Below are 20,955 nucleotides of genomic sequence, written 5' to 3'. Positions count from 1 at the left end.
AGCTCTGCCTGCTGCAAGCTGCTGGTGCACTCCCAACAACAGAGTTTAATTGTTAAAAGCAAACCCACAGTCGCTGAGAGCAGCCAGTAAAATATTTACTGTACAGTGGATTTAGCTGAAGTACTGGCTTATGGGAGCAGGTAAATCCTGCCTTTGCCTTTGAGTGAGGAGCAGAAGGGTGGTTTCGGGGAGGATAAAGCTGAAGTGCCCCCTCTGTGTGCTCGGCTGCTCACATATCATCTGAAAGCCATCTGCAGGACTTATACAGGATTGGGGCAGGGGGATAGATACATTAAGAGAAGGACAGTGTCCAGTCAGTGAGATTTTGTGTTCCAGAGGCTCCATAAAAAACTTGCCTTATCTGTGTTCTAATACTTTCTTTTTCCCCCTTCCTCTTGTAAGGCTTAATTCTATTACTGCTGTTGTTTTCCTGTTTCACCTATACTTAATGCTGGATAAAAATCCCTGAGTGCTGTATCATGGCTTGGACTTCAACACTTAAAGGGTTCAGAAAGGATGAACTCTGAGCAGAGGCAGGGTGCAGAGGAGCTAATAGGGTTGCATGCATGAGCATATCAGAAAAGCTGCTTTTGCTTAGCAAAATGAAGGGGCAGAGGAGACAAAATTACTGTCTCTAATGTTAGGTAGGAGAGGTGGAAGATGCTATCCTCAGAGTTGGCTGAAATAAAACTGGGTTGTTCAATTGTGAGTAATTTAAACTGGACATAAGAAGAAAGTGCCAACCCATTAGGGTCTCTTAAGTTAAACTGCAGGGGGCAAAAGGACTTTTCTGTTTGAAGGTGAATCTCAGCATGTTTGACAGCAATATACCATGGTGCTTGCAACTGCAGAGGAGATGCTTCATAACCCAGAAGGACCATTCAAGGGGTGTTGTACTGGAAAGTAAACCAGTGCTAGTGGTTGCAAAATGCAGAATGAAGCATATGTTGTTGTTTCTGCACTACGCGATGTGATTACACATTTCAGTTATTTTAAAGAATTACTATTAATAAGGCCACTAAAGGCATACCTTTATTTTGATTATTTGTAGCTGAAAAGGTTATTGTAACCTTGTACCTACCAAGTACATAAAGTGCTTATCTCAATAAAAAACCAAACCCAAAGCTACAAAAGAAGGTAATAGTATTTGCCACTTGAAATCCATTTGTCATTGAGGTCTTGTCTACGCACAATAATGGACTGAAATAAGCAATCCTCAGATACCTGTTCATTCTGCACAGATTCTATTTGTAATAAAAGCAACATTATGTCAGAATAATTTCCCTGCTTCCCACGGGGCTTTTATTCTGGGAACTGGGTTTATGCTGGGACAAGGGCTGTTTCAGAACAAGTTATTCTGCAAAACTACTGTGCTGTTTCGGAGTCAACAAGATAAGATCTCACATTTGTTTCAGTGAGAACCTTTATGTGTCTTATTGATGTATATTGTGAATTACCTCAGATTAAAGGGATTATTTCTTTCCTTTTTTATCCCTTTTTTTTGTGTTTAGATCAGCCTTCAGGTCATCCAAAAACACTGTGATAAGTTTGTGTTCAGTTCCAAGAACTAAGCTGAACAGTTTTCATTCAGGTTTGAATGGACAGTTTCCCTTCAGAGCTTTCACAGTTAGCGTCTTTATTCAGTGGAAGGTTGAAAATAGCATAAACCTTGAGCCTGATCTATGTAATCCCCTTGAAGATGTGTTCCCACTTTGCTTCAGATCAAAGTAAAAGCATGCAGGTGAAATGTCACTCATGTGTCATATTCAAATCAGTGGAGTTTCTAACAGCTTCCCTAGGGCCAAATTCACATGAAACTGGGGAATGGAAATCCATCTTCTGAAAAATATATGATAAAATATAAGCTAGAGTTTCAAAATTAAATGTATTTTATGGGAAGAAGAACCAAGGCAACAGCTACCTGTCTAAATGCCCATGAGTGGGCACCTGAGTATTACCCCTATATAAAGGTAAAGTCCATAATAAATTCCCTGCTCATGGTTCAATTGGGCAGAAGGTGTTTGCGGGGAGCAGTAAGGTGGAAGTAGGGAGAGGTCTGTGCCAATTGTCCTGCTCATTTGGTCCTTGACTCAGTGGTCTTAAGAAGGTCTTTCTGATATATATGAGAAAGACTTGCAGCATTGGAACAAAATTACAAAGCTCTAAAGCAATAAATCTATCAAGTCTCCTTAGCTAAATGGTCCTTCCTTTGCTGTTCCGGTGATGCTTTTGGTATGGAACCTCTGACACTTCCCATAGGGAGGAGTTAAATCCTTCTGCTGAAAGTGCATGTTAGAGTCAGCTACCCTGGACCTGAAAGCTCTTTCTGTAGCCTAAAATGAGAGGACATAAAATCATAGAATTGGAGAATAGTTAGGGTTGGAAAGGACCTTAAGATCATCTAGTTCCAACCCCCCTGACATGGGCAGGGACACCTTATGCTAAACCATATCACCCGAGGCCTCTTCCAACCTGGTCTTGAACACCACCAGGGATGGAACATTCCCAACCTCCCTGGGCAACCCATTCCAGTGCCTCACCACCCTCACAGTAAAGAATTTCCTCCTTATATCCAATCTAAACTTCCCCTGTTTAAGTTTTAACCCATTACCCCTTCCTATTACCCCCTATTACCCATTATCCTATCACTACAGTCCCTAATGAAGAGTCCCTCCCCAGCATCCCTGTAGGCCCCCTTCAGATACTGGAAGGCTGCTATGAGGTCTCCACGCAGCCTTCTCTTCTCCAGGCTGAACAGCCCCAACTTCCTCAGCCTGTCTTCATAGGCTTCTCTATTTATCTTTCTTCTCTATTTATCTTGCGTCCATGCCATTGAAACATCACATAGCAATATAAAGTTTTGTGTCCTTTTCTTTAGGCTGCTTGCTGCAGCTTCAGGCTCCCCCAGCCATGGTAGAGAGACCTACAAGAACTTTTAGACACAGTGGGAAAATTTTATGAACAATATATCATAACATTTTATAATCACAAGCATATAACAGTATAATTGATAATCAGATAGCTTTTTGTGATACAGAGTATAAAAATACAATGCTCGGGCATAAATGAGCAGTGGTGTTGAGCATTAAGTATCTGAGTGAAGTCTGTTACTGCTGCAAGTTTCAGAGGATGTCTCCTCACCTCTCTGCCCCACCATAAACATCTATAGTCTGAATTTTATAAGCAAAAATACTGTATTTCTACTTCTTTATTGAGATACTCTTCCCCTGTGGAATTGAAGTTTTCTGTTCCTTACTAGAAGTGGTGGAAATAGATCATTTAGTAGTAAGAGCCAGGAAAGAAAAAAAAGAAGGCAGTATCTCACAGTTTGGGAATTAGAGCTGCTTTTCAGTTGCTATCCCTAATGATGTAAACCCATGGTAATTAGGGCTGCACTGAGCTATTCAGTACAGACTTGAACTCCTTTGAACAAGCCACTCGCTTCTGTTTGCCCTTTAGGCTTGCAGTGAAGAGCGAGTTGAAAGTCATGCCACTTAAGCATCTAGCTGCCAGAAGATTCTGAACTGTCTCAGCAGCTGCTGAATTAGAGAAAAAGCGAGTCCAAACTTCAGTTAGGACAAAAATCACAACCTGGGAATCATCTGACCGTTACCACAGAGCGTGTTTGCCTTTGCCAAAACTTCTGGAAAGAGAAGAAAAGTTCATGATTTCCAGCAGTGTTTTCAGTTCAAAGGGAGCAGAGCATTAGACTGAGGTCTTTGTCCCATGTTTGGATCTGTAGGAACCCCTGAACCTCATCCCGTTAAGCACAGAGCTGCTGGTGCCAATCATCATGCCACCTTTATGGCTGGTTTTCTTACTCTACTCCGCAGCCTACCAAATTGTGGCATCTTCTTCCCTCACCCACAGCAGGAGCAAATCTTATTGCTTTCTGCCATCTGATGCTCTCAAATGACCTCTACATTATTTGAAAATCCCATTTTAAGTCACTTCTTTTTTCCTTGCCTTACCTTCTGTCAACTACTACCAGCTACCAAAGCTCCATTCTACTCAGGTACCTCCCATCAAACTTGTTTATTGAATCTCTCAGCAATTTGTCACTCAGTGTAGGTTATTTTGAGCTGTACACTGAAAAATATCTGGTATTATGGTACAAATAATACCATCCAGAAATAACAGCTGGGGGGGATATTTTGATAGCCCATAGACACCCCTCACTAGTTAATAAATTATATTTAAACAGAGTCATAGTATGCTGAAAGAAATACATGTTCATTTCTAATGCCAAGATTTATTTTTCAAGTTCATTACTTTGTGTTCCAGGGTTATTACTTTGTAATTCCAGAGTTACGCATTTCCTGATTAAATTTGGAACCTCGTTCAGCATTTAAAAATCTGTTTCCTATTGCTTACTCTTGATTGTTTTTGTTGCTATTTCCTTCAGAGAGATTTGCCTGGGAAGAAAGGAATCGGATCAGTAAAGTTTGTAAGTTGGCCTACAAGCTGCATTAGAAATTAAATGTTTTCAAAAGGTTTTGCAATGTTGCTTTTCCATTTTCTGAAAATAGACAATCCTAACATAAATACAGTGCTAAAACTTAGGACTTAGGTGCAGGAAGGAGCAGGTCTAGGGGAAAACCTTTAGTTGGGGGTAGCTGCATCTTTTTTTTCACCAAACCACCACCAAGTCACTTATTCTCTCTGTTAAGTGGAATTATATTGTAACAAGACAAAAAAAAAAAAGCTGATGAGACTTTAAAGCAAGTTTGATGTCACATTTGCTATTCTCCTACAGCCTTACTCTGATTAGAGACTAGTCTATCAAGGAGCAGATACAAAACCCAGTTGAAGCCAGGAAAAGATGAAATAAGGGAAATGTTACACATTTTGGTGTTTTTAATAAGAAGTTCGAAGTTCACACCCTGTATTAGAACTGCTTATGTGCATGTGCTTCAATCTACTGTGCAAGTTAATTTTCCTCTAAATAGCTTCAGGGTGTTAGGTATACCTTTTTGGGACAACGCTGTGTATTGTTATGCAGCACCATACACTGATCACTGGTAATTGGTTCTGTAAAGCAAGCTAGAAGGAACTTGTTTTCTCTTTGTGATAAAAATAAGCCGAACTTAACATTCAAAATCAGGTCGTCTTATAAATAATGGAATATTTGGAGATTACACAGTGTTTTTCTCCTTCAAAGTGCTTTACAGGTGTTAATCTTAGTGGTGTTAGCTGTTGTTGATCTGAATTTGCAAGGTTTTGGGATAACTGCTTACCAAGACACAAAGGGAGAAATTTCAGTGCTGCTGAAGTCCATGGCAAGGCTCCCATTAGACTCCAGGAGGCAGCAGGGTTTCACCAAGGTTTTGGATGCTTACAAATGCCTGCAGCCTCGAAGGGTAATAGTAGGTAGCTTGCTCAGACACCAAATAGTTTGATGTGCATTACTAATGTTCATACAAATAGTGAATTTGCAGCAGCTAATGAATTAGCATTACCAGGTTGTGCTGGAGCTTCACAATGCAATGCATCCAGTTGAAACAGTAAGCCACAAATTCAAATATCAACCTCACAAAGCCCAAGTGCTTAAAAATCCTACATTAAGTTCCCCAATTTCTGGATATAAAAATACCACATCAGAGTTCTGTCTTTTTATTTCAAGCCTCTAGTATTCATATCTAATTGCCTTTTCTAAACCATGGGAGACTAAGAAACTCCAAACAAAGCACATTATCATGTGAGCACCTGATTCCAAAACCAATAGCTTCGTAATATTATAATGCTGATAATAAAGGAGAATGGGCATCGCTGGTACAGGGACATTTTAATTGCCTGCAGGATTTCCAGCTCTTGCTGGCGTGATACGTGTGAAGTGCTAACACTAATCTGTTAGTCATTTGAGGCACAAGTGTTTTCTTCTCAGCTACCCTTCATTAACTCCATTTGCGCTGATTCTCTTCTAAAAATGAGTAAGCAAATGAAGAGATGCCCAAGAAAGCTGCTTTGGGGGTGAGCATTAATTTTACATCAGTCACCCTGCGTTTTTGTGGCAGTATCACCTATCTATGCTGTAACTTTTGTCCCCCAGGTATATGTCATCTGAGCCCCAGAGTCTCAGAAGGGTAGCACAGGATAGAACAGTTGTTGATTCACAGTTTGGCATTTTGTTACACATTTTGCATTGATTTCAAGGGCTGAGATAATTTCCTAAAGTTGTGAGGTATTTCACGACACATACTTTAAGGCCAGGAGGAAATCTGTACTGTAATTATTAAGGAGGTAAAGAATTAACATATTTGGAATACCAAAGTAATGTCTGTTTTGCATTATCTCACATGCTGACAGCACAATAGGGGTGCTATGCGCATTACGCGTGGCTGCCTTTCTGTGACAGGGAATCTAGAGCTGCTTGAAAATCAGCAAGAAAAACTAAAGCATTTGCTGAATGGTGGAAGGGAAAAAAATGGCTGAAATCTTCCCATCAGGATGTTTTATTGCACGAACCACTTTATCTCGCAGAAAGCAGTAGGCTCTTAGAGGAGTACAACACAGGAGGTTGCTTAGCAAATGAAAGATGAGAGCTCTGAAATTCTTCCCAAAGGCTTTGTGTTTTCCTCCCTAGCTTGATGTTTCAAAAGTTGGTGCTTTTTTACCCCCTTATGTTTTGATATTAAACGTGAAGTGGTATAAGTGGAGCAACTCGAACCCACACAGTGTTGTTTTATATGAAATGTGATGTAACACAAGGTGGCACAGCAGAACCTCATACTATGCATTAGATAAGGCAGATATAGCTAGAGATGTGCCTCCCACATCTTCATCGGGATTTGCACAGCAGGAAATGGAGAAGACTTAGAGCTGTGAAAGGAGGGTTTTATTCCACCCAGTTTTTTCTCCTACCATTACATACTGCCTGTGTGGCATTTTGGTGTGCATGTACTTGTAAATAGTGTGTTTTTATCAACCATGTTGCAGGTAGGTGCATTGGCTGTTGCTCTGATTTGGCATTATTAGTCATAACAGAATTAATGAGGTATCAGAAATCCAAGAAAGGTCTTTGTTTATCACTGTAATTAAATGCATGTGGGGAGTCTTTAAAAGCAATAGCAGTTGGGCAAAACAAAGAAGGATGGCTTTGTAATGGACTAGTCAATGGCTTTGTTCTGAGAGGGGTTGTTTTTAAATATCCATCCTCATGTCTCTGAGTTTCTCTACTCTGAATTTAATTTTTTTTTCCCATTCAGCTGTGGGATTTTATGTTTATTCATTTTCATGTTTATTTGCTCTTGTTCAAATAGACTTATTTTTGTGATAGTGATAGCAAGTAGGACTATACCAGCTTTAAGACCCCGTTAAAGCTGTGTCTTTTGTGCCAGAAGACCTGCAATGTACCATGAGTTGGATGTAAGGAGTTGGCAGTACTTGTAGACTGGACAGATTTGGTAGAGGACTCCCAGTTCCTGGGAGATGACGCAAGTGGCTGAGGATGCTGGGACTGGGGGGCATGTGAAGGTAACGAATATGGGTCCCCAGAGATTTTGACTCCATCCTTATCCTTAAGGGTAAGTTTCTGAGATGTACGGTTAAATACCTGAAAGTATGTAGAGTTACTGATTTGTTTTAATAGATAACGGTATTTTAAATTTAATAAATTGGTGTTTTGTGAAAACATCAGCAAAACCACTGTCCTCTAGTAAAGATTTTCTGTCTTGGTGTGCCATGTGTGCATATGCACCCTTCAGGTCTAAATCTGGCTAAGCATTCTATAAATATTACTTTATTATTAAGAGATGTTATTTGCTAATAGCATCATCAGACTGTTGCCAGGAGGGCTTTATTTGCACGTGTCCTCTCTGCAGTCTGCCCTCCGAATATGAAATACTGCCATAAGCCACACAGGTTTGAGCATGTGGATTTACACCTTGTAACAGTGCTGTGGTAGGTCTGAAGACAAGCACTCTTGCCAAGCACGGTAAATAATGATGTGACAATAGCAAAATAGGTTTTTCCTCTACCAGTAGCACGAGGTCTTGAGGTGCTGCTGCCCTATGGTACCCACATGGCCATGCCATGGGACAGCTGGATTGAGGACAGGTGGGCTGGGACTGGACATACTCAAAACTGCAGCATCCCGAAAGATTGTGGGGGGTGCCCTAGAAGTAAAGCTGGCAAGTCATGGATTTAGTGGGCTTGTGGAAAAGGGTAGGTACCTTCATGCATATCCACACGTATGCTGATGAATGTGAAGAAAATGCATGTAATACATGTGTACGCACACACATATATCTATGGGAAAAGAGCATGGAATCTTTTAATTACTTTCCAGTTCTGGTGTTTACCTTCTCAAATTCGTGAAGCTTCAGAAACTTGATGTCTGTGTACATACTTGTTTAAATACTAACAGAAATTTTTCATCGAAGCATATGACTCCAGCAGCTCGAGCTGTAGGAAATATCCTTTTAATGAGATTCGAAATAAAAATATAAGGACTGTTGACATGATTTCAACTACAAGTTAGATGGGTACTTGTCACACTAATTCTCAATCTCTTTATTATCGTACTGTTTTGGCATTGCCATATGTATCTTACTACATAGTTAAATTTGTATTTTTTGTAGTAATTAAATAGCATTTTATTAGCCTATATCTTGTTTATCACTTCTAAAATCAATTCTCATTTGAGATGCTGAAAATAGACCAAGGCTGCAATTACCGAGGAATTATTTAGCATCCTGACCAAAAGTGGGTAATTGAGGCTAATACAATTTAACATCTTTAGAGCATCTAGAACTGAAATTCTTGTTAATGACAATAATATACTATGCCTCATTATGTTTTTTGCCAGTGCCAGTGGGTTAATAATGCCTGAGATGGTCTCTTGAAAACATTGCTTTCTTAACATTAGCACTGAACATTAGCATTAGAAATGTGGCAATTTTCACTGTATTTGGTAGTTACCAAACTTGATTTATAGCAAGGCTGTATTCCTGCAGTGTAAATTATTCTGTCGCATAAAGCTAATTTTTTTGCTATTGCGGTGACACTCTTGTTATGCAAATCACAATGATGAGCAGAAAAGTTAGGCAGGGAAAAGGTAGGGGTTTTCTCTTTGATGGTGCTCCTTATGCCTTTGTAGGCTTGCCTCTCTTGCTGCAAATTATTCTGGTGTGTTTTCTTGTTCATTCTCCATTCTGGAAAAGATCAGGTTCTGTCTGTTTTTTTTAGATAGAATTTGCCCTTTATTAGAAATTCTGTGCCAATGGATCATGCAGAATCAAGGGGATTGCTTTGTCACCACCATCCTCCCATCCCCTGCCCCACCAGCAGCACTAATGGCCATTAGCATTAATTATTTAAAGTTCCTTGTTTTGCACACAGAAAGCAATGATCAATGTGCAGTGCTAGGTATATGATTGTGTACTCCCTGACTCCAGTACTTTACCCCTCGTCTTTCCAGCTGTCTCTTTCCTTTGGGACAGTCTTTAGATTTTATGCAGCAGGGTTTAAGCAGTGCTATTTAGAAAGCTTGGTGCTGTGTTTTTTTGTCCAGGCAGGAACATTTTCTCTGTAAATGTTAACCTTGTGACACAGCCTGAAATATTTCTTTACTTGTGTTTTAATTCATCTCCCGCTGATTTTCAACTTGTGCATTCTGGGCTGCAGACAACATAATGGCTAAACCAAATGGGTGACCTTTTCACTTAGGGTGGCCTATGGTCCACAAAAGTGTCCAACAAAGACACAGTTGTTCTTTTCCTTCATGTGCAAAACCACTCCAAAACTGAAAAATCTTAAGCAAGAGCCACAGGTGTTATAAGCAACAGATAAGGTGACAGTCTGGCTTCTAGGCTGGCTCTTAACAATTTCAAGTGCCTTTGTCCTCCGAGTTGTGCAAACTGGTACTGAATTATTCCAACTTCAGTTGAAATCCCACTGAAATATATACTCCTCTTTTTTCTTTGGTGGTAAAGTGAAGAGTGTTCATGTCAACTGGCCTCCATGTAACCAAGCTCTTCAGATGGGTTGCCTGGATGACTCCTGTGGCACCTAGAAACAGGTCTTCCTTAAGACTCAACTTTTGATCATTTTGATCCACTGTGTTTTAAATGCAGGGCTGTGGAATAGGACATGATGTGTCTGGTGTCAGTCTAGGTAATTTCTGAGCATTTGTGGCCTTCCGAGCTCTCACCACAATCAGGCCCCGGCTATGGGATGGATTTATAGTCACATGTCGCCTTCTTTATATGCTCAGTAAACCAGAATTTGTGTTGTGATTTTCCCATGTTACTTTGGGTGAATAAAGACAAAAAGATTTGAGAAACTGCTCCTGTAAAAATTGAGGACCACCACACATTTCGAAACAGCAACACTTGTGGTCACAGTTTTGTCCATGGGTTCTTCCATGAGCTCATCATAGGTAGGTTTAGGGATCTTACAGCTTCCCAGCCCCAGAAGTTTTACCACACAGGACTGCAAAATTAGCACGGGCCAGATAATATGAAATAAGCTGGCTTGTGGCCTTGCTTCATGGACCACATTGCTTACAACATTATAGTGTCACACAACAGAAATACAGCTGCTGATGGGTAATGGCGTTAAGAGTGCTGAAGTCATGGTACAAAACTTGCTTAATGATTTGCATTTTTTCCCCCGTGTTACAAAACGTAGTTGAGCAGATGGATGCAGCCAGCTGTACATAGAGCTTGAGGGAGTACTGGAGAGAAGAAAGAGAGGGGTTTTGTTAAGATAAATGTAATAATCTCTGTGATAATTAGTTTAATTTAGATCCCTGCGTCTGATTCATTTTTTACTATCCTTGTATGAAGCCTTTCTTTCCTTGCTGAGGAGTCTGTGAATTTAGTTTGATTACAGTCCCTTTTTTTTACCCTTGTGGATCGCTCACTGATCACTGATATTTTTCATTAAGCAGTTGTTTTATTACATTGTTATTTAGAGGGGAGTAATTTGTGTTTTCTAATTAATTTAATTCCAGGCACATTTAGCAAGTAGCTACAATGGGTCCATTCAAGGGGGTTTTAGGTCATATTGACATTGTTTACCAGATGCGCTCATTTGTTTTAAAGCACTGTTAACTCTGTGATGACAACAGCCCCATTTGGTTGCTTGACTTTTGCACCTCCCAAACCCCCTAAAATTAGAAGAGGCATTTCAAATACTAGTGAGAGATATCCATAAGCATTAAATCACAGAGGAATTATATTGCAAATGGTGTCAATATAAACTGTTACTCTTCCATTATTGGATTTGAGGGGAGAGCAGCAGAGAAGCCTTTTGGCTTCTCTTAGCCAGGGATGTGAATGCCATTAGTGTGACCACTAAACAATTAGACAATGCTAAAGAGATGCAAACTGGGTGTTAAGTCCATGTTTGGCCACTAAAAAACTTGCAGTGAAGCTTTAGGAGAAAAGAGGGCAGCCAGGAGGCTGAGGGTACCAAACACGACATGGCACAAGTGATGGCGTAGGCAGGACATGTTAATGTGATCAAAACCTGAATGTTGTAATTCATAGTCATCACCATCACAAATTCATAGGTTTGGGCAATTGGTTTTGCCAGAAGCTTTTTGGAAAAGCTCAGTAATTTTTGGTTTTGCCAGAAGCTTTCTGGAAAAACTCAGTATTTTATTGCTAGTGGTGCTCCGAGGATTTGGGGGTTATTCAAGCACTTCATGTTCATGAGTGTTAAATACTACATCCATTCCATCACCTGAGCATGAAAACTACACATTATACCTATCATTTGGTCTCTTGGCCTGCGGCGTCAAGGAACTGGAGTTTTAAAATGAGACCCTTATTAGTTGAATAACTAACATTTCAATAGGAATACAAGCAGGTGGTTCCCCTGACTGTAAGCCAGTCCCATGACAAGTTACTAACATTTGTTAACATGTTCTGCAGTCACTTACTTTGGTAAAAAGTCAATTACTGCTTGTTCTGCAGCAAGGTCTGGCACAGAGCAGTGACACTGTAAGATTCATTGGCCTCTGAAGGACCCGCCAAACAATGGCCTTGATGTGTTTTCCATTACTTTTCAACCGTTTTCCATCTCTTTTGCATTGGAACAGACAAAATTAATGACAAGCTTTGCAGGAAAGGTTTATTCAGTGGTTTGTACTTAGTCAATTTTAACATTTAAAGCTTGTGATGCAGAAAACTGAATTCTGGTACAATTTGAACCAAGAACCCAGCTGCAGCTCTCCTTTATGATTTGCAGAGAACATTCAGATTGCTGTAAAATGCTTTCTGGCTCATGGTGGTCTGTTAAGGGTGCGTGTGTGTATGGGGATCTCTTCTACCTATTGATTTAATAGGAAAGAGCATCTCTTGCAAAGGGAGAGTAAACGTGTGTGCATGCATGTGGAATGGAGGAGATAAAGGGGGGGAGACTCTCTATCTGTGTGTTTATCTCTGTGATAAATGATGCCTGTTAAAAATGGGACTTGCCATGAGTGTTTTTAGTGCTTTCCTCTTTAAATGTATTATACAAACACAGTCACCGTCAGCAGAAATGAAGATGCGGTCTTTATTGTGTAGTTCAAACAGTTTTGATGTTTCATTGTCCCTCGATCAGTCAGTGCCTGGAGGGGTATCGGCTGCAGGCTGGGAATGCAGAGCACAGATATTCCTTAAAAGCTGAAAATACTTCATTTAAAATACTCATCACAGTTTGCATCCCAGTCTGTGAGCAGGCAGCAAAGTGAGCTCTGTTTATCATTTTTAATTGTGGATCTTCCCTATTCAGAGCTAACATCTCCCATATTACCTTAAAATGAGCTACTTCCTAGGCAGATTTGCAATTCACTTGCATCACTTATTTTAGTCTCTGTGCAAAAGTTAGATGAGGGCATGGGTTTTAGCACACCAAAACGCATAAGGTAGAAAACATAATGCGTCATAAATGCCACATAAATCACATCCTAAAGACAAAAGCAAATTTCAAATGTCTGAATTAGAGCACTTAATGTGGAGTGTAATCTGTGATTTGGTTTATGTTTGTTTTCTGGAGTGTCACACAGAGCTAAATATGGGGAATTCCCTTGCCTCCAACTGTGGAAAAAAAAGGGGCATTTGCAAGATTCCCAGGAAAGAGCTTTCCCTGTGTTGTAGGTAAATCCCCTGGACAAGTGTGTCCGTTGCTGCTGGGAATTGGACTGTATGCAGAAGTAGTCAATAGAAATCCTACTTGAGTTCTTTTGCTCATCACAGAGCCAGTTAAGAGCCTGCTCTTGAAAAATTGCCCTTGAAAAAAACACTGGTGTTTCTTCCTTTGCATCAACTGCAACCTGTGCAAGCCCCCCTTCTCCAACCTCCCTAGCATCCCCCCCTAAGGGTCAAGGCGTTTGCAGTGCTGCTTTCAAGCCTCTCAGCTCTCTGAAATTGTAACTAATAGATAAAATCTCTGGCTTCAAAGATTTACACTTAGGATGGACAGGAAGGAAAACAGCATGTTTTATCAGTAACAGTCATGTTTTTAGGGGTAAGAGCTTATTCCTCCTCATGCATTTGTTTCCCTTCGCTCAGCCTGCACCTCCTGGCTCAAGCCAAGGCACACTTCCCTTTCAAAAAAATCAATTTTCTAGAGACATACTTTTTAAATATCAACCTGTTTCCTCTGCACCACGGCGATTGGTCCGATACAGTCGCCAAGCCCTCGCGTCAAAAGGAAATAGCCTGGGCTTAATTGTAAGCTAAAGTCTCCCGTAATCCAGGGGAGCATTTGAGATTCTGCCCAAGCGCTGGGTTTCGGCGGCCGCTGAGGGCTGTGGGTTTCTCTCCTAGCCTTCCGGCTGCTGCAGCACAAGTCAGCATAGCTAATGCAGATAGAGCTCTCTCCCCCACTGCTCCTGTCTCTCTCACTTGCTCTGCCTGTGCTTTGATTCGATATGAACAGACTGGTAACTCCAATGCGAGAGCGAAAGCTGACATAACTCTGCAGATGGCTACGTTCGGATGATACACCTAGGGATTTTTCTTTCAGGGAAGGTAACGTTTAGATGCTAATGTTTATTTTTCCCTTGTTGCCATTTTTCAGGACTGCCGGTCCCAAAGAAGAGCCCAAAGTCGGTAAGCACTTTTCAGCTACTATTGTTGTCTGCTTGTCTGCTTTGAAGGAGAAAGGCATGAGTTGGGCTTGTTTTCTTTTTGGGTCTAGATTGTTTTAAGTTGTCTTTCTGTTGCAACCATGATTACCTTGCACGGCTCCTGCTGCATGGGGAGAGGAAAGAGGAAGGCAGCGCGGAAGGGGGACTTGTACATAAAGCCTCAGGTTTACAGATCCTCTTTCTTGACAGATGAGCTTGTCTGTCATTTAACTTACCCCCAGAAGAAAAAAAAAGCTATTGTTTCCTCTTGGAAAGATGGGGAGGCTCCACCTTCTTGCCAAATAGCAATTCCCGCCGGGTGCTTATAGGCACCAACCTTTCCCATTAATTCCCTGAGTTTTCTCAAGTACCCTTGGTTGAATCATTAACAGAATGGGAAAGCATGTCCCTTGTCAAGAGAGACAAAGCATGGACAGAGCATGGTTATGGTTCCTGGGGAATACAGTTAGGTGTCCGGATGCTTGCTCTGGAGGCATTTTGATAGTGAGCAGGATTGTGCTGCAGATGTGAGATTCCTTATTTAAAAAAGCCCCAAACCAGCAGAACAGTGTATTCTCATCCCTCTGACACTATTTCCATGTAGAGCTGTTACCTGGATGATATGTTAGCTAATAGCATGGAAGCTGTGATCTAAGGTATCATTAAAGCTCTGTGCATGATATTGTAGAAGAAATTAATGTGCTATTTGTATGCAAAAAAAGGAAATGGTTTATTTTTAAAGGAAATGGAATACTTAAAGCCTGAAAGTTTCCAGTTATCGGGGGGGGGGGGGGGGGGGGAAGAGAATTCTCTCCGAGAAGCTTTGGGGAAGCAGAGTGAGATCCTTGCTGTGCTGCAAGTGTGAAACTTCACTGACAGTCCCTTTTGGGTGCCAAAAACTGCAGCTGGGCACAACCCACTTCGCTGCAAACCTGGGCGAGAGGTTTATGCAGGGACTGAGCAGACGGCTCCTGCTTTTAATACGAGTTCTCTGCTCATCCATAAGAAAGCCCTGAAATAATTAATGTGATTCTGATGGCTTAGGGCAGCGCTGATAAAATTCATGTGAGCCCAGGCCTCTACCATTGTCAGCTTGCATTAATGTTGAGAGGCAGAAGCGCGGGGTGTGCTCCCTTCACAAATCACAGACATGTCAGACCCTGCGCATTCGCTTCTGTCATACGTGGGGATTATTTCAGCCTTTGGTAAAACAGAAGCGAGTGTGTAAAACCCATACGTGTCTGGCACCTTTCTTTTCTCTGCCTTCACTTTTTCCCTGGTTGGAGCACCCCATCCACACTCTGACTTCTGTCATTAAACCAGCCCCGATCAATGAGTCTCGGTCTGTTTCAAAGCGTGGAGGCTCCTGCTTTGCCACGCTCACACTCGGCATCGGGTGAAGCGGGATCCTGCATGTCACACCTCCTGCTTGTCAGCAATGCACCATGAAAATCTGAGCAGCATCTAAGTCCATGTAGGGATAATCCTGTCTTGGTGAACAAAGGGGCTGCTTGCAAACAGGTGTAGCCTTGCAACAGCAGATTTCTCCCCTACTATTTACTTTGAGGAGCTAGTCAGCCTTGGGAAAGCAGTCCTATTCCCTTGCATGCCTCTCCTCAACCCCCCTCACCTTGCTCTAGGGTCCCACCAGTAATTTTTACTACCACCTTGGGCCGTGCTGTTGCCTCTAAAGTGCAGGATTCACAAAAATGCAGAGCTTCTTACTCCCCTTGCTTGCACACCGGATCATTTGCATTGGCAATTAGCAGTGATGTTTTACACTGCCGCATTGTGCGGCAGCTTTAATGGCCAGCTACTCTTCAGAGGGGCAGAGTGTGGTAGAGTCCTTACAGCCACATCTTCATTTCCAGGCATCAGTGATAGGCACAGGTTGAACGTGGAAACCTGGAGCAAAGCACCTTGGGGCACTTGTTTGCAGAGGAGGAGGCTGTCCTTGGGGCTGCCTAGGATGGATTTAACACTAGCGCTTGTGTGGGCAAGGCGATGGTCAAAAGCATGAAAGCAGTGGTATTGCCAAAACCTACCCTCCTCAGTGTAGTTGAAGGGCTGCTACTTGGCTCTGGGGCAAGGGGAGCCTGACTCTCTTGGCCATGAAGACTCCATGAAGATGGCTGAGCTGTCCCCAGGGCTGCATGGGAACAATCTGCTATGGGATTTAGGATGAACGTGCTGCCCATTTCCCCCACTCCCTTTGCCCAGTGCAGGGGTACTGTTTTCCAGTAGTCTTTGATTAATCAGTTTGCTGCAGTTAGAGGACAGTGTACATCCAGGCCAGGAGCAGTTGGCCCAGTCTTAACTTGTGCTTATTCTTTGTTTCTTCTGCTGCATCAGGGAAGATGCAAGCTCAGGTCTCCATCCTCTTCTGCTTTACTCAGCACAGTGATAAGCTCTGTTGTTACCTCATCTCCTTTCCCAAAGAGCGGACATATTCCCGATTTACTGCCAGCAGCTGTCTCTTTCTCAGACAAGCCCTATTTTTAGCTATCAGTCTCAATCCTGTATTCCCAAAAGGACAACCTTAGGCTGTTGGATTCCTCCCAGCTGAGGGGAGGTGTTTTAGCCCCTTGGAGAGGTTTGTTAGTGCTGGGGCTGTGACACAGTCTGGGAATACATTTTCTGCCTTGAGCTCTTTTCCTGGGCTGTATTTTCAGCCTGTGTGTATCTTCTGATGAGTTTTGCTCTTTTTCTTAGTTTTTAAGGAGAGTTCTTCAACCTTGGTGAAAGAGCCAAATTAGTAAATAAAGTTTGCAGCCATACTTGGGACTGGGCACTTAAAAGTTCCTTCTTCCCCACCAAGGACATGTTCACAGCAGCTCTCTGTGCTGCTTGTTTTCTGTTTCTTATTGATTCTGTTTCAGATGAAAACGGATGATGTTTTTGCACTGCCCATCTGGGGATATACATTTTCAGTGTGCAAATGCTCTGGTACAGCTATTTCCCCTGCAGTTATCCTCGATACAACATGGATGAAAACAAACTTTTTTATCTAGTTGCTTGCATCAAAACACTCCACAAGGGGGCAAAGATTCCCATTTCCAGCTCCTTTTGTTGTCCCTGCCAGGACCAGTTTCTCCAAAACACTTTAGAGTACAAAATCTGCAGCTAGATCATCAGAAAATGGGATCACTGCAGGGGGAAGAAAGTGCCAAGCTCTTCCAAATATTTGATCTTTTCTTTTGGGTGTAAATAAATACATTGTCAGCATAACTGAATTGTGGCCAAAAATGTAATTCTTGTGCACAGCCTGTCCCTGACAAGAGACTTGTCACATATTTTGGGTAAATAGGCAGCACTTGGGGCTCTGCCGATGTCTTATTTTTGTCAGGAGGAGAAGCTGCTTCCACAGCATGAGTCTACAACACATCCCTTTTCATCCCAAGACCGTTTTTCCCCCTACCTTGAAATGCAGTGGGAGGAAACCACAGCAACTGTTCCCTCTTGCAGTTTTATGCCTGGAGAATCCCGTGCCAAAAAGCTTTGGTGTCTGTCTGTGCCTCAGGACACGGTCCCTGCCACCATCGCCTCTTCCATGGCAGTTTCTTTCTGCCTGACACAGACATACACAGCTGCTGCTAATGATTAGCGTCCCATCTCTGCCTGCAGCCACCTCTTAGCTGTGTCATGGGCCTCGACTGTTTTAGCAGTCACTGTACAATGTAACATCCAATTACTCTTTCATTTAGCATCTACAACAACTGATCTCCACTATGTGGGGTATCTGTAGCATTTTCCAGACACTTGGAGACTTTTATAAGCAGTTTTCCTCCTGTCTCCTTTTGAAACATAACAGCTTCAAGCTCTCTGGCTCACCATACCTTTGCTGTTTTCTTCCCTTCCTGTAATCAGAGAACAATGTAGTGCTCAGTGTGGGCTCACTCAACCTCTCTGCTGAGGGAGAAGCTGCCCTTCAGGTGGACAAATGCAGTGCCTATGACTGAAAATGGGAGTGCACAGTGGAGGGGAAGAAATCCTGGGAGGGTGAGGTGTGCTCAAACCCTGACTGCTGCTACCCCCTCTCCTGCAGCATTTGCCCCTGTGGCTGATGTTGGAGATGTTGGAGAGCCACACTGATGTTCCTACTAGCCAGTGGGGAAAGGGCAGCAGGAAAAAAACACGTTCCCAGTACTGCATTTTTTCATCTTAGGTTTTGCAGGATGAGCACTGTGAAGTTTCACCAACAATGTAAGGAAGCTGGCACAGGGCATGCATCTCAGACCTGGGGCTAGAGTAGGGCATGAGAAGGTCCAGTTTTCCCTATATTCCTCAAGGCCAGGTTGGATGGGTCTTGAACAGCCTGGTCTAGTGAAAGGTGTCCCACCTGGCAAGGTGGTTAGAGCTAGATGAACTTTAACCATTCTGTGATTCTATATTTATTTTGTCATGGCTGTAATACAATATCAAGATGACTGGTTTTAACCCATCACCTCTATCTAAGCATGCAGTCTGCTTAAATGGACTCAAATTAGTCATCATGGTCTTTATTTCTAGCTGCTTTTGGTTAAGAGTCTTTCTGGAAAGCTATTTAGTCTTATTAACATCTCTGGAGAAGACCATAAGAATCTGGAGGGTCAGGGGTGTTTTTGCTGGCTTGAGTAGTTCACTGCCCCATGCTTTTGTAGCTACTGTCAGAAGTCAAACTGCTTCCACTGATCTTGCTTTCCTTTGCACTGAAAAGTATGATCAGCATCTCTGGATGAGGTCTGAACTGCTGGCTTTGCAGTTATCTGTCACCAAACGGCCCCCTGTTCTTCTTGCCCTGATTTAGCTGCATTCCTGCCAGTGTGTGAGCCAAGTACGCTGAGCAGTCAGATGCGGATCCAGGAGCATCAGCCCCAAAGCTAGGAACAGGGCAGGAGATGGAGAAACCATCATTTCATTGGCATCTGCTCAGTTCATCTCCTGGGACAGTGCCACCTTTCCACCAAGGCACAAACCTCTTCATCCAGGCAGTCCCTGCCACAGAGGGCAGGGCAGTCGGACCCCAGAAGGTCCTGGTGATGAAGATGATGTGTTGAAGCTGCTACATCCCATGAAAATAAGTTTGGCCCAAACTTTTTTGGAATCATCTGGTGATGTGAAAGTTGATTAATATTCTCTTGAATTAATTTAAGTACATATAGTCATTATTTCCATAACTGTGTTTTGCTTTCTCTGTTCCCCTCTTCAACTCCTAAACAGAGATGTTTCAGGCTTTCTGAAGGCATTGTTATTTATAAAAACAACTGTCCCTTTGAAGAAGTTTTCCCCAGTTTCTTGCAAAAGGTCTGCATATTTGCAATGGCAACTCTAGTTTAATTAGAGGTGGTTTTGCTTGAGATACGCTGACGCTTCCGTTTGCAACCCAAATACAAATCAGAGCGCATAGTTTGTCCAAAATTTAGATCTTTCATGTCATAAAGTGAGAGCACTTTTTAAAGTTCAAACTTTGCTTCTTTTTAAATCAAAGTTTTCAGAGAGTTCTCAACATTTCCCTAAGGGCTGAATAAAGCTTCACATTTTAGTCCCTTCTGTAAACCAGCTATTTCCAGTGAGATTGGCCTGAAGTTTCACAGGATACTTGTAGTTATTTTAGTAGTTTGGCCAAACAAACGGAACAATCCAGATGGCTGGACTGAGAGTTGTAAGGTGTTTTGTTTTTCTTTCTTTCTTTTATTTTCCTCTATTTTTAAGTTACAAAGGAGTGATTATCCACAGCAGAGATGTTTTAAAATGGCTTCATTTAAAAACTGAAGGGCCGCCTGTGAATTAGCTTCTTTTACCACTTAAAAAGTTAAAGATGTTTGAAATTGGTTCAGATATTTGTAGTTGAAAGTCTGCAGTTGAGTAATCACAGCAGGTATGCTTTGTTCAGAATTGCTTGAAAGGACAAAAGCAATTTCACATTCTAGTCGATTGAGGTGTCATTTAAAAAACTGCTGTTTAGTGGATCAACAGCTCGAAGGGTTTGCAAGGTCGAAGTTGTTTGGGCTGTTCTGTTTAAACCTAAGAATATGAGCAACTTAAACCAGAAACGATTACTGTTAATACTCAAAAAGTGGCACTTCTTTAGGATGACTTTCTCCTCTGTAGTTAATTCAGCCCTGCTGTGGTGGAGCGCTGGCCACCTGAGGTTTTGTGTTCAGAATAGAGGAGGGTGTGCTTCAGCCCTCGTGTGCAGATCTGCTGTGTGTTTGCTGTTGTCTTTTCTCCCTACCTCTGCTTGGATTTCTATGGAGAAGTCCCTGGAAGCAGAGACTCCTGTTGCAATGGTTTGGGGTACCCCCTGACAGCAAAAGGCTTTATATTTTTGTGAGAGGTTTCTTGGTACAAGTGGCTGACCCCTTTTAACCAGGAAATTGTGGATGTTATAAAAGCAACCTGTAGGATGGTACTTTTCCAGCCATCCTTTTCATCACAGTAGCCTGGGGACGTGCCAGTTCCCTGTGCCAGAGCAGGTGGGAGACTGGACTCAACCTTAGTGCTGACCCAAGGTCATCTCAAAAGAGCATTAAAGAGCATTTAGTGTACAGTTTGGGGAGCTCTTATTGAGGAAGGATTTGGCTGCATATTGAGTAGTACAAATCCTGGCAACACAAATGTGGCTTGCACTTCATCTGAGCACACTGTTGTGAACTTGAGTTAAGAATTGTGTACCCTGCTTAGCTAAATATTGAGCAGGCAGAGCTCTTGACATACTGCTTTTGAGTTTGAGCGGGTTTATTTTTTCCTGTTTTAATATGCTCAATTAAAACAAGGAAATCAAACTGGAAATAGATGTTTCCACGTTTGTGAAGGTGTGCTGTAATCCTGTGGGTGCTCTGGGAAGCAGAGACATGGAAGTGGTACTCTGTTTTTCACTCACTTGTGATGTGGAGGTTGCAAGGACCACAGAG

General features: G+C 42.1%; 1 protein-coding gene across 27 annotated transcripts in view; it reads left to right on the top strand.

Annotated features, from left to right (window-relative positions):
* Positions 1 to 20,955, top strand: part of MAGI1 (membrane associated guanylate kinase, WW and PDZ domain containing 1) — a 339,592-nt gene that overhangs the window by 287,499 nt on the left and 31,138 nt on the right. For all 27 annotated transcript variants that reach the window (XM_062630261.1, XM_062630259.1, XM_062630265.1 and 24 more), the window contains one exon: positions 14,014 to 14,045. In XM_062630261.1, coding sequence (XP_062486245.1) covers positions 14,014 to 14,045 — 32 coding nt within the window. The remainder of the gene's footprint in view (positions 1 to 14,013; positions 14,046 to 20,955) is intronic.

The sequence above is a fragment of the Pezoporus occidentalis genome, unplaced genomic scaffold (assembly GCF_034315485.1).
Source record: "Pezoporus occidentalis ecotype Australia unplaced genomic scaffold, CSIRO_AGI_Poc_V1 ctg35, whole genome shotgun sequence".
NCBI lineage: Eukaryota > Metazoa > Chordata > Aves > Psittaciformes > Psittacidae > Pezoporus > Pezoporus occidentalis.
Note: the sequence above shows the minus strand (reverse complement) of the source record. Positions and strands in the feature narration are given on the sequence as shown.